Here is a 12,067-nt window from a genome sequence, read left to right as displayed (position 1 = left end):
CCATGTTTTGTTTCCATCAATGTAAAATTTCATGGGTAAATTCTATATTAAAAGCCGGCATCTATTGCAATTGATTGCTTTTGTAACAAGTTTACTTATTGCTAACACCAAACCTCTTGCCATTTAGTTAGAGAGCTGGCAGGTGTTATACTTCAGATTTTACTACCACTCTTGCAGCATAATCACTGCTTGTTGGATTCATTGAAATCTTTACTGCTGGGTCAGCATGAATTTTAGTGAACTGGAAGCCCTGGGGAATCCCATTAGAGAGACAAATCCACGCAGCTGTGTTTACAGTGCTATTTATTGCTACTTCAATTTAGAATGGAAACTTCTGTCATCATTGACTGGGATTCTCTTTTGCTTTAAATGGATTTTTTTCACTCAAAATACAGATCACATAGTTGCTGTCATTGGACTCATTCACAGTTACTTTGAATGGCTCTATCTTTTGTGAAATGCACTACAGGTCATGTTGGTGGTTTTGTTACAACAAACATTTCCTCTTTCAAAGTAAGAAAGCCAAAGACAAGGCCAGACAGATGTCTGGGTTTTGTTGAAAACGCTTTTTTTTTTAAACGAAAAGAAATGTGAAATAATGACTGCCATTTGAAAACATTAATTAGATTTAATGATACAACATTTGAGGGAGAGAACATGATATCAAAAAACTATAGAAAAAAGTAAATTTTACACATCTGGAGCAATATGAAAGATAGACCTACAGTTAAATCTCAAGATTTTCTGGTTGGGTGATTGGCCTGTGCCTGCTTAAAATGAGCACTGATGGTTGACACAGGGCAAGATATGTTTTAATCCATCAAAGAGATCTTTGGGAGTTGCTGTCTCACAAAGGCAGTCAGCATCATCAGAGACCAGACCCACTTCACCCTGGCTACATATAAGTTGTGCTGCTGCAAGTAAGAATTGAATTGTCTCATTTCGGGAAATATGACAATAAAACACTCTTGACTTGACTATTAATTTTCCAAGTTAAGAAAATGCACATTAGTAACAGCTTAGTGACAAATTGTTTCGATGGGAAAGTGCTTTCCAGAGGAAAGTTGTTGTTGAGTGTTTGGAGAAGCATTTAAAGAACTGACAAGATGAACATCAAAAATAAAATTGAAAAAGGAGAACCAATATCCAGCCAACGGCCATACTTCATATTTAAACTTCAGCTTCCAAGAAATTTATGTTCATTTTGTCTACTCAGCAAAAACGAACATCTTTTTTGGCTGAAGAGATCAATGAAAGTGCTACATCATATAAACTTTGCACTGAGTACTAGTACGATTGAGGGTAAATTTCAGAAAATACTTCTGTGAAAAGCCCAATGTAAAACGGCAGCAATCTAAAGCCTGAACAAGGATTTCCTGTTTTATTCTGCTTACAATTTGACAGTAATGTTAGCAGTAAAAAGTAGATTAACATGTCTTCATTTAAAGTCAATGCAGTTTAAACAGCCTCAAAGATCCGCCATCTGGTTTCTCAATCGTAAAAAGCACTATCAGCAATCATGTGTACACTATCCAAAGACATACTACTTAAACTGGGGACAGGAAATTACTAAAAGACAGAATTATAAATAACTGTAAAAAAAGATGTCTGTTTGATCAAAGCATTTGCATGTAATATTGCTTTTGTTTCAGTAAAATGTACAAAACATTAAAAAAAAAATTATGATTTGTGATTGGAAGCCTGTGACCAATGGTGCACTCAGGGATGGGGGCTGGGACCCTTGTGATTTGTTGCGATCTGGATATGAATGCAAGAATGCATGATTAATGCAAATTGGCAGATGCCACAAAAATGGATGGTGCTTATAGAAAAGCCTTTGGCTTTAAGGAACTAGATTTAATGCAATTTTTCAGGTGGGTCAAGCAATGGCAGATAGAAATTAATCCTAAAAATGAGGTAACGCACCTTAGGAGGAATAACAAGGCGAATACTGTTAATGGTCGGGTCTTCGAAATGTTGACTAGTTTTACCAAAACGTTACTGTGAGGAAGACAGTCAAGGATGATTGCAAGGTTTGTGAACTTTGGATGACAGATGATATTCCAAATTTAGTTACAAAGTAAAAGGAAACATATGTAAGTTTAGAAAGTTAAACTCAGAGAGTTTACATGAGGGATACAGAGCAGGAGAGAACTCAAATGGAAAGTATAAACTTACATATGCTGAGTAGAAAAGTGTGTTCTACTCAAACAGGGAATCAGGACAGCTAAATGGGACCATGAAATGCCTTTGGTGAGTAAGAAGGCAAGGTGAGGGCAAGACCATTTAAGGAGAAAGGGGGGGAAGAAGGGCCTGGACCCAAAACGTCACCCATTCCTTTTCCCCCAGAGATGCTGCCTGGACCGCTGAGTTACTCCAGCATTTTTCCTATCTTCGATTTAAACCAGCATCTGCAGTTCTTTCCCACACGTTCAAGTTGGGATGTTATGTTACAGTTGTACAAGACATTGGCGAGGCTACATTTGGAGTATCGTATTCAGTTATGGTCACCCTGCTATAGAAAATATGTTGTTAAGCTGGAAAGAGTGCAGGCAAGATTTACGAGGATATTGCCAGGACTCAAGGGCCTGCGCTATAGGGAGAGATAGGGCAGGTAAGAATCGGTATTCCTTGGAGCACAGAAGGATGAGGGGCGATCTTATAGATATATGATAAGACCAGGAGGATGAATAGATAGGGTAAATGCAGAGTATTTTACCTAGAATAGAAGAATCAAGAACCAAGTGGACAGAGGGGTGAGAGGGGAGAGATTTAATAGGGACCTGAGGGGCAACTTTTTTCACACAGAGTGTGATGGGTATATGGAGTAAGTTGCCAGTGGGGGTAGTTGAAGCAGACACTACAATATTTAAAAGACATTTGGACAGGTACATGGATAAGAAATATTTTAGATATGGACAAAATACGGGCAATTGGGACTAGTGTGGATGGGCATCTTGGTAAGCATGGGCATGTTGGGCCAAAGGGCCGTTTTCCATGCTCTATGACTAAACAGTGGTAGAGAAATCAACCATTAACATGTGTTATGGCCTCAGCTAGAAACAAGCACGGGTGGATGAGCATTTTTGCTGCCCTTGTCCAGCGTGCTAGAGGCCTAGAAAGCAAAGTAAATTCTCTCTAACGAGTTGTAGTGTAGCATTCATAAAAGTAAGAATTGAAGAATATAACGTCTTCTTTGAAAATAAAAGTGGAGAGTAGGGGGAAACTAGAAAAGTGGACAACAGGTTTGTCTTCCGGCTATGCTACCTGGCAACCTGCCAAAGTGCAACATTAGCTCAGACCTAAGTATACTATCTAGGTTTGTTCTATCAACCAGGAAATGAAGTGTAATGAATACAAATTAATGCCATCGCAGTATTCTAAATATTATTGTAAACTCAGTACTAATCTAGAAATTACTGTTGAAACAAAGTGCCCATCACCATGTGCCTGGTTACACGAGGAAGATCTATAAATACAGTGCATACTTGGTTGCATGACAGAAAACATTTTTGACTTTGAACAAATGGTTTTACTGAACATTTGCTGCACTTTTAAGACTGGGCAGATGAATAGCAGTGTGTGGGGTGGCCAGTTACTCGTGGAAAGATAAAAGGGTTGATGTATTTTGTTGTCAGCAGCAGGCTCGCTTTTGGATGCGGCTCTTGCCAACTCAGCTCTCGATTGCCATGTGATAAGAATTTACCCAGCTGGAATGCAAATGCGGAGAAGCAGCGGTGAAAGGCAAGCACAGCAGCTCACTTATAACGTTGCAGAGTAAAAACACTGCTCCGTGCAGCAGCTGTATAGAAATTAGTCCATAATTTCAAATATTACAAGAAGGAGACTGTGGGAAGCTAGAGAGGAAATTGCAGGTGCCCTGGGTGAGATTCATGAGTCGTCATTTAATACGGGTGAGATGCGGAACACTGGAGGGTGCCAAATGTTGTGCCTCTATTTTCTAAGGCTGCAGGGAAAAGCCTGGGAGCTACAGGCCAGTGAGTCTAACATCTGTGGACGGAAAGTTACTAGAGAGTATTCTGAGGAATAAGATATACCAGCATTTAGATAGATAGGAACTGATGAGGAACAGTCAGCATGGGTTTGTATGTGGGAGATTGTGTCTCACAAATATTAGTGTTTTTTGAAGATGTGACCAAAAAGGTTAGATACATAGACAATAGTTGCAGTAGTAGTACATTCGGCCCTTCGAGCCAGCATCACCATTCATTGTGATCACGGCTGATCATCCACAATCAGTACCCCTGCTTTCTCCCCATATCCTTTGATTCCGCTAGCCCTATGAGCTCTATCTAACTCTCTTTTGAATGCATCCAGTGAATTGGCCTCCACCGCCTTATGAGGCAGGGAATTCCACAAATTCACAACTTTTGCGTGAAAAAGTTTATCCTCATCAGTTCTAAATGGCCTACCCCTTATTCTGAAATTGTGGCTCCCGGTTCTGGACTCCCCTAACATCGGGAACATGTTTCCTGCATCTAGCGTATCCAATCCATTAATAATTTTATATGTTTCTGTAAGATCCCCTCTCATCCTGATGGGGTTGATGAGGACAGAGCTGTAGACGTATATATGGATTTCAGCAAGGCATTTGACAAGGTTCAGCGTAGAAGGCTTCTCTGGAAGGTTAGTTTGTGTTGGATCCAAGGAGATCTAGCTGACTGGATAGAAAATTGGCTTCATGGAACGTAGCTCAGGGTGATGGTGGAAGGTTGTTTTTCAGACTGGGTGTCATAGTGGTATGCCTCAGGGTTGAGTATAGAAATTGGGAGGTCACATTACAAGATATTGGTCGGGCCACATTTGTGTTCAGTATTGTGTTCAGTTTTGGTCACCCCTGTTATAGGAAAAATATTGTTAAGCTGGAAAGGGTGCAGAAAAGATTTACAGGGAAAGAGATTGAGCAGGCTCGGACTTTATTCCATCGAGAGCAGGAGGATGAGGGGTGATTTTATGGAGGTGTACAAGATCATGAGAGGAATAGATAAGGTAAATGCACAGGGTAGGGGAATCGAGAATCGAGGCCATAGTTTCAAAAGGTCATAAGGAATAGTAGAATTAGGCCATTTGGCCCATCAAGTCTACTTCACCATTCAATCATGGCTAATCTATCTCTCCCGCCTAACCCCATTCTCCTGCCTTCTCCCCATAACTTCGGACACCTGTACTAATCAATAATCTATCTATCTATCTCTGCCTTAAACATATCCATTGACTTGGTCTCTACAGCCTTCTGTGGCAAAGAATTCCACAGATTTACCACCCTCTGACTAAAAAATTTCTCCTCATCTCCTTCCTAAAAGAACGTCTTTTAATTCTGAGGCTATGACCTCTAGTTCTAGATTCTTGTAGCGGCACCAAACGTGGTGAATAATCAGTTGCTTTATTCAGGTGTTACATGTAAGTTTGGTCCACTAACATCATTGTCGTTGCTGCTGTGGCTGAGCGAGGGTGTTGACTCGAGCTCAGCTACCTGTTGACTGGGCTGATCGCAAGATGAGATATGCTTATGTAGCAGGACACTCTCCCCTTAGCCCCAGACGTCACGTGACAGCCTTCGTAACTACTGACGAGGGTTCGACCATAAGTGGTCTGTGTATCAGCTGACGCCACACTCTCCCATTAATGGAAACATCCTCTCCACATCCATTCTATCCAAACCTTTCACTATTCTGTATGATTAGGCTTAAGGTAAGGGGTGGGAGGGATTTAATTGGAACCCGAGGGGCACCATTTTGTTTTACACAAAGGGCGGTAGGTATAGGGAACGAGCTGCTGGAGGAGCTAGCCGAGGCAGTTACTATCACAACATTTAAGAAACATTTAGACAGGTACAAAAATAGTATAGGTTTAGAGGGATATGGGCCAAATGCAGGCAGGTGGGATTAGTGTAGATTGGTCATGTTGGTCGGTATAGACAAATTGGGCCAATGGGCCTGTTTCCACGCTGCATAACTCTATGAAAAGTACCCTCAAGAAACAACTGCATCATTTACCTGCCAGCTCAGGATCATTCACAACAATGTGCGCGTTCAACTCTTGCAGCTCTTGGTGAAGCTCATCTAGTTTTTTGTTCGACTTTTTTAACATATTTTCCACATATGCCAGATTCTTCTTATCAGTTGTGACTTTCTTGAGGTTCTCCGCTCCTTCCTTAATTTTAAGTTCCTTTCGTATCTCTCGTTTGATCGAATCCTTGATCTCATCCAGCCTCTGTTGCACCATGGTGTCAGACAAATCCAGGTTCTGGCACAAGTCTAGACACTCCGACACTGGGTGACTTCGCCCATCACCCTGCAAAAGGAAGAAGAGTTTTTAAGTAATCAGATTATAATAAACACTTTATTTCTGACAATGCAAGCAATGTGCACAAATTTTTTTTTTTTTTTTAAGACAAAATACGACACAAGTATGTTTTCCATTACACCTAACCAGATAAACCACTTGGCACTGCATAAAACCACAACTGCAAACAATATAGTCAGCCATCCCACATGAGACAGAACTTCAAACACAATATAGTTAGAAGTATAAACATTTATTGAAAAATAACTGCAGAAATATTACAAGTGATCATTCGCCAGTGTAAAAAGTTCAAATATGCTGTTTCTTAATTTCAGATTATTCTTTGAAAGGACTTGACTGGCAAAATATAACAGATTTTAATTAACCAACCATAAGGAAACCATCAAATACTGCCAGTATAACTACAAAGAACCTACACATTAGCATGTCAGAATCCTGCTCAACCCAAAAATAAATTAATGACCTGATCTGCGGACTGTATTTTGACTATCAGAAAAAAATGCTGAAAATACTGGTGTATCTGTTATCATTTATGGCAAAGCACATCATTTCAGTTCTATGATGTTTTGATAGTGAATTTGTAGCTGGGAGAATGGGAGTTGTCAACATTTAAATTCAAGGAGGTACTAAGAGTCATAAAGCTCCATTGCACAGAAACAGGTCCTTTTGGCTCAATTTGTTGTCTATGGCAATCATGTTGCCTAACTGAGTTATCCCACTTCCCACCACAAAGCCCTGCATGGAACTTGGTCTTATACAGCGTTGCTCTTAACGCAACCACAACATGGTCCCCAGCAAAGACTTTATCACTTACTCTACGCAGCTAATGAACAAACATTGCCACTTATGAGACAGCCTTGAACAGGTTATAGATGAGAAAAGGAGGATGCCGTCGTCATCTGTTATACTGATGGAAGCTAAAATTAAGTCATTGTTGTCACGACAAAAAAATCATCAGTGAAACGCATTGTTCAAGCCCCACCTTTCTGAGAGCACATGGTTGGATGCCCTTCAAACAGCCACCCCACGGGATTTCACAACCTGACTCCAAAACCTGGATATCAATATAGATGTTACTGCTCCTGCCATGTGATAAGATTACGAGCAGACCACACCCGGCTTAGAAATGTGGGGCTTAACATGTACTGCAAAAATGTGGGAAGTTAGAAAATAATAAAATCAGCATTGCTTTTAGTTGTCACGGCTCAGAATAGTGGAAGTAAAAGCCTTAGTTCTATCTGTACCAAAATTAAATGAAATGACATAAGTTATACAACAGCTAAAAAGTAGTTGAGAAACTATATTCTCTATAGTAGTTGAGAAACTATATCAGCCTTCCCAAGAAAAAAAGTGAAGACTCGGATGAAGAAGAGCTGTGTGCGATTAGTGACAAGTGGACTTTTCAAAGATGTTTTGAAAACACCCTGGTATCTTTCTCTTTGCTCTACTTTGATTCGACACCAGGCAAACAAAAGCTTTTATTCGTATCTTGGTACAAGTGACAATAATAAACCTAAACGTATTAACAATATTAACGGGGTGGCACAGCGGTAGTGGCTGCCTTACAACGCCAGAGAATGGGTTCGACGTGGGTGCTGTCTATACTGAGTTTGTATGTTCTCCCTGTGACCATGTGGGTTTTCTCCGAGTGCTCCGGCTCCTCCCACACTCCAAAGATGTATAGCTTCGTAGGTTAATTGGTTTTGGTAAAATTGTAAATTGTAGTGTGTAGGATAGCGCTAGTGTACGGGGTGATCGCTGGTCGGCGCGGACTTGGTGGGCAAAGTTTCCGCACTGTATCTCTGAAGCCTAAAACTAAGCAGTCTTAATTATCTTGTGGAACATTTTTTTTCATTTGTCTCAGTTATTACTTGATAGAGTACATCTTTGTTGGGTAAGGGCTAAAAAACGTGCAAAGCAAAGGTGAGTATATAGTCCTTAATAACTCAGTCATGTTCTAACTGAAGGGGGGGGGGAAAGAAGATTTCAGGAGCAAACCCGGATCCAGTACCACTATAGATGAAGTAAAATATCCTTTGCCAACTTGTGGGCAAAAGCACCAAACGGAAGTGAAAAATTCCTTTTACTGACATAATTTTAGGAAAACAATTAAGATGATTCCAAATTTTGATAAGTCAGTACTCTTAAATTCAGTAAGGGGAAAGGAATAAAATTGACACTAGATAAATACAGTTGTTTTTGCTTAGTTAACTCATGGTTAGGAACATGATTACAATTCTTCCACTTGTAAGACAAAACAATGGGTAGTGACAGACTATTCCTCTCCAAAGGGAAGAGACAATGAGTAGTGGCAGACTATTGCTCTCCGAAAGGATGAGAACCCATTCACCCATTCCAGAAATCTTATCTGCAACTTTTCTTGTAATGGGTATTGGTGAGACCACACCTGGAGTATTGCGTACAGTTTTGGTCTCCAAATCTGAGTAAAGACATTCTTGCCATAGAGGGAATGCAGAGAACTTGTCCACACCGGCCAACATGTCCTAGCTACACTAGTCACACCTGCCTGCGCTTGGCCCATATCCCTCCAAACTTGTCCTATACCTGTCTAACTGTTTATTAAACGATGGGATAGTCCCAGCCTCAACTACCTCCTCTGACAGCTTGTTCCATACACCAACCACCCTTTGTGTGAAGAAATTACCCCTCCGATTCCTATTCTGAGGAAGGACATTCTTGCCATAGAGGGAGTACAGAGAAGGTTCACCAGACTGATTCCTGGGATGTCAGGACTTTCATATGAAGAATAGACTCGGCTTGTACTCGCTAGAATTTAGAAGATTGAGGGGGGATCTTATAGAAACGTACAAAATTCTTAAGGGGTTGGACAAGCTAGATGCAGGAAGATTGTTCCCGATGTTGAGGAAGTCCAGAACAAGGGGTCACAGTTTAAGAATAAGGGGGAAGTCTTTTAGGACCGAGATGAGAAAAACTTGTTTCACACAGAGAGTGGCGAATCTGTGGAATTCTCTGCCACAGAATGTAGTTGAGGCCAGTTCATTGGCTATATTTAAGAGGGAGTTAGATGTGGCCCTTGTGGCTAAAGGTATCATGGGGTATGGAGAGAAGGCAGGGATTGGATACTGAGTTGGATGATCAGCCATGATCATATTGAAAGGCAGTGCAGGCTCGAAGGGCCGAATGGCCTACTCCTGCACCTATTTTCAATGTTTCTATGTTTCTGCACATTTCCTAGTTTATACTAAAATTTGTTCAGTCACCACTCATACGTTCTGACTTATTTTGGTCTCTTAAAGTGTACAATTTAAAATACTCTCCAAATCTCTGATATCTTCTACATCATCCAAAACACCACGTATATGCTGTTGAATTTCCTCCATAGCTTTCCTCTGCTCACCTATGGCCCTTAATAAAAATGTCTTTGGCTTTAATTTCTAAATTAGATTTTATTATCTTCCTTAGCTTTAATAAGGCATCTCAAAAGATATTTGTACATGACCCTTTCATCCAGGCTGCACTTGATTCCAACATAGAAATACATTCACTCTCCCTCGGGATATAAATCCTAACCAACAGAGCTATGAGAGTATATACAGAAGTACTGTACTGATTTAAGACAACTGCATGCCACCATCTCCGAGGGCAAGAAATATTGCCTTGACACTGATGTTGGCGTCCAAAAATGTGAATACAATTTAAAAAACGTAAACTGATGCTGCAAGTTGTTTATTTTTCCTTTATTTTGTTCCCTGTTCATGAGTACTGTGTAAAAGTAGTCAATTGGACAATAGGTGTTTTATGAACCTGGCAAGCTGAATCTGGGAAACATCAAAGCCGAGCCTAATTATCACCTTTCCTGGCATGCGAGTGTGACCAATATGTAATAACACCACACCACATTCCTCCTATCATCCATACTCCATTGTAAACTTCTATTGCATAAAGCTTAAAACGACTTCCCAACTTTGCTCTTAGTCTGCCCATCACTAGTTCAACTCCAAGCCCCATGGACATTCAGCGTATTCAGAAGAAAAGGATAACGTGGCAGGTTACATTTCTGTATTATTATAAATTCTGTAAAGTTAAGTGCTTTTTTTTTTTAAACCTTCTTAACTTCGCTACTAAAGAGTGTTGACCCCAAATTCACTCTTCACTGAACAGCCTTAATGCACCTTGACACCAAAGTTGGTTAAGGCACTAAGGACTATATATATTTAGTATTCAGTAAAACTCCAGTAATCTGCTATCCAACTAATTGGAAAACATCATGATTTAAGCAACTGACTCACTCGTGGACTCTTCCATGTTCTCCTACACCTCACTGGGGCTCTCACTTCCCGCACTTACCCAAAACTCATGGGCCGCCACTTACAATGCTCTTCTAAATCCCGCCTGCCCTCATATTCTGCGTTCTTGAAATTCATTGGGACCCCCATTTTACCCCTTCCTCGAAAACTCACCAAGCCCAATTACAGCATACATTTTCAACTTACTAGGTTCGCTGGGAAACTGATTTAGTGTGTTAAGAGGATTAACACCCAACAGTCTATAAATCTGACGGTCTGGTACCACCAATATTTTGAATGTGCCATGTTATGGGAGTTTTATTTAATATTCCCTTGACTTTCACCAATGTAATAGCACAAGGTAGGCAGATCTACTTCTGTACAATGTCTTTCATATCCATTTCACTATAGCCTCAAGTGAATTATATCCCACTCAAATATTTTCTCAACCATAATCACTTTTGCAGTGCAAGAAACATCACAGCCAATTTGCATATTATAAGCTTAGACAAAAACAAAGAGGACCAGCAGATTGGTTTGGTATTTCTGATGATATTTGGTTTGGTATTTTCACACAGAGAGTGGTGAATCTCTGGAACTCTCTGCCACAGAGGGTAGTTGAGGCCAGTTGGCTATATTTAAGAGGGAGTTAGATGTGGCCCTTGTGGCTAAGGGGATCAGGGGGTATGGAGAGAAGGCAGGTATAACTCAGCCATGATCTAATGGCGGTGCAGGCTCGAAGGGCCGAATGGCCTACTCCTCCTGCAAATAAGACAATGACACTGGGGATAACTCCCCTACTCCTTAAAATAAGCAATAGGACAGTTGAGAAAGCAGACTCGATCTTTATCTCATTCAAAAGATAGTGCACGATCAAGAGAAACTACTGAGGGAATCCCACAAATGGGCAACAACCTCGATGTTTTTTGCTCATGCATCTAGAGTTGTACTCAAAACCTTCCTGACTCAGGGAGTTGAATATTATCAACTCAGTCATAGTTGATATTATCACAAAGAAATTCAACATTTGACTTGGCTCCTTAATTGGTGCACTACAATATACTGAGTCAGACCCGTTACCACGGCCACGGTTGTTTAAAAATGTTTACATCCTTTTTATAAACCTGTCAGAATAAAAATAGTGTTTACGCTTCTTAGAATGTAATAATAATAATAATACATTTTATTTGTATAGCGCTTTTCAAGGACTCAAAGTCGCTTTACATGGTGAGTCAAGAACAAAACAAAATAGAGCAGTAAGACAGAGATGCAAAGGGGAGGGGGACATGGGACTAAGGGTACGCAGAGGTGAAGAGATGGGTCTTGAGGCGGGACTGGAAGATGGTGAGGGACTCAGAAGTTCGGATCAATTGTGGGAGGGAGTTCCAGAGCCTGGGAGCTGCCCTGGAGAAGGCTCTGTCTCCAAAAGTGCAGAGGTTGGATGTCAGAATGGAGAGAATGTAGAACAAAGA

At 40.6% G+C, this 12,067-nt stretch overlaps 1 protein-coding gene across 2 annotated transcripts in view; it reads right to left on the bottom strand.

Moving 5' to 3' along the window:
- Positions 1-12,067, bottom strand: part of LOC129700728 (serine/threonine-protein kinase N2-like) — a 119,596-nt gene that overhangs the window by 59,600 nt on the left and 47,929 nt on the right. For both annotated transcript variants that reach the window (XM_055641350.1, XM_055641351.1), the window contains exon 2: positions 6,018-6,315. In XM_055641350.1, the coding sequence (XP_055497325.1) occupies positions 6,018-6,315 (298 nt within the window). The remainder of the gene's footprint in view (positions 1-6,017; positions 6,316-12,067) is intronic.

Source organism: Leucoraja erinacea, chromosome 10 (genome assembly GCF_028641065.1).
Source record: "Leucoraja erinacea ecotype New England chromosome 10, Leri_hhj_1, whole genome shotgun sequence".
Lineage (NCBI taxonomy): Eukaryota > Metazoa > Chordata > Chondrichthyes > Rajiformes > Rajidae > Leucoraja > Leucoraja erinaceus.
Note: the sequence above shows the minus strand (reverse complement) of the source record. Positions and strands in the feature narration are given on the sequence as shown.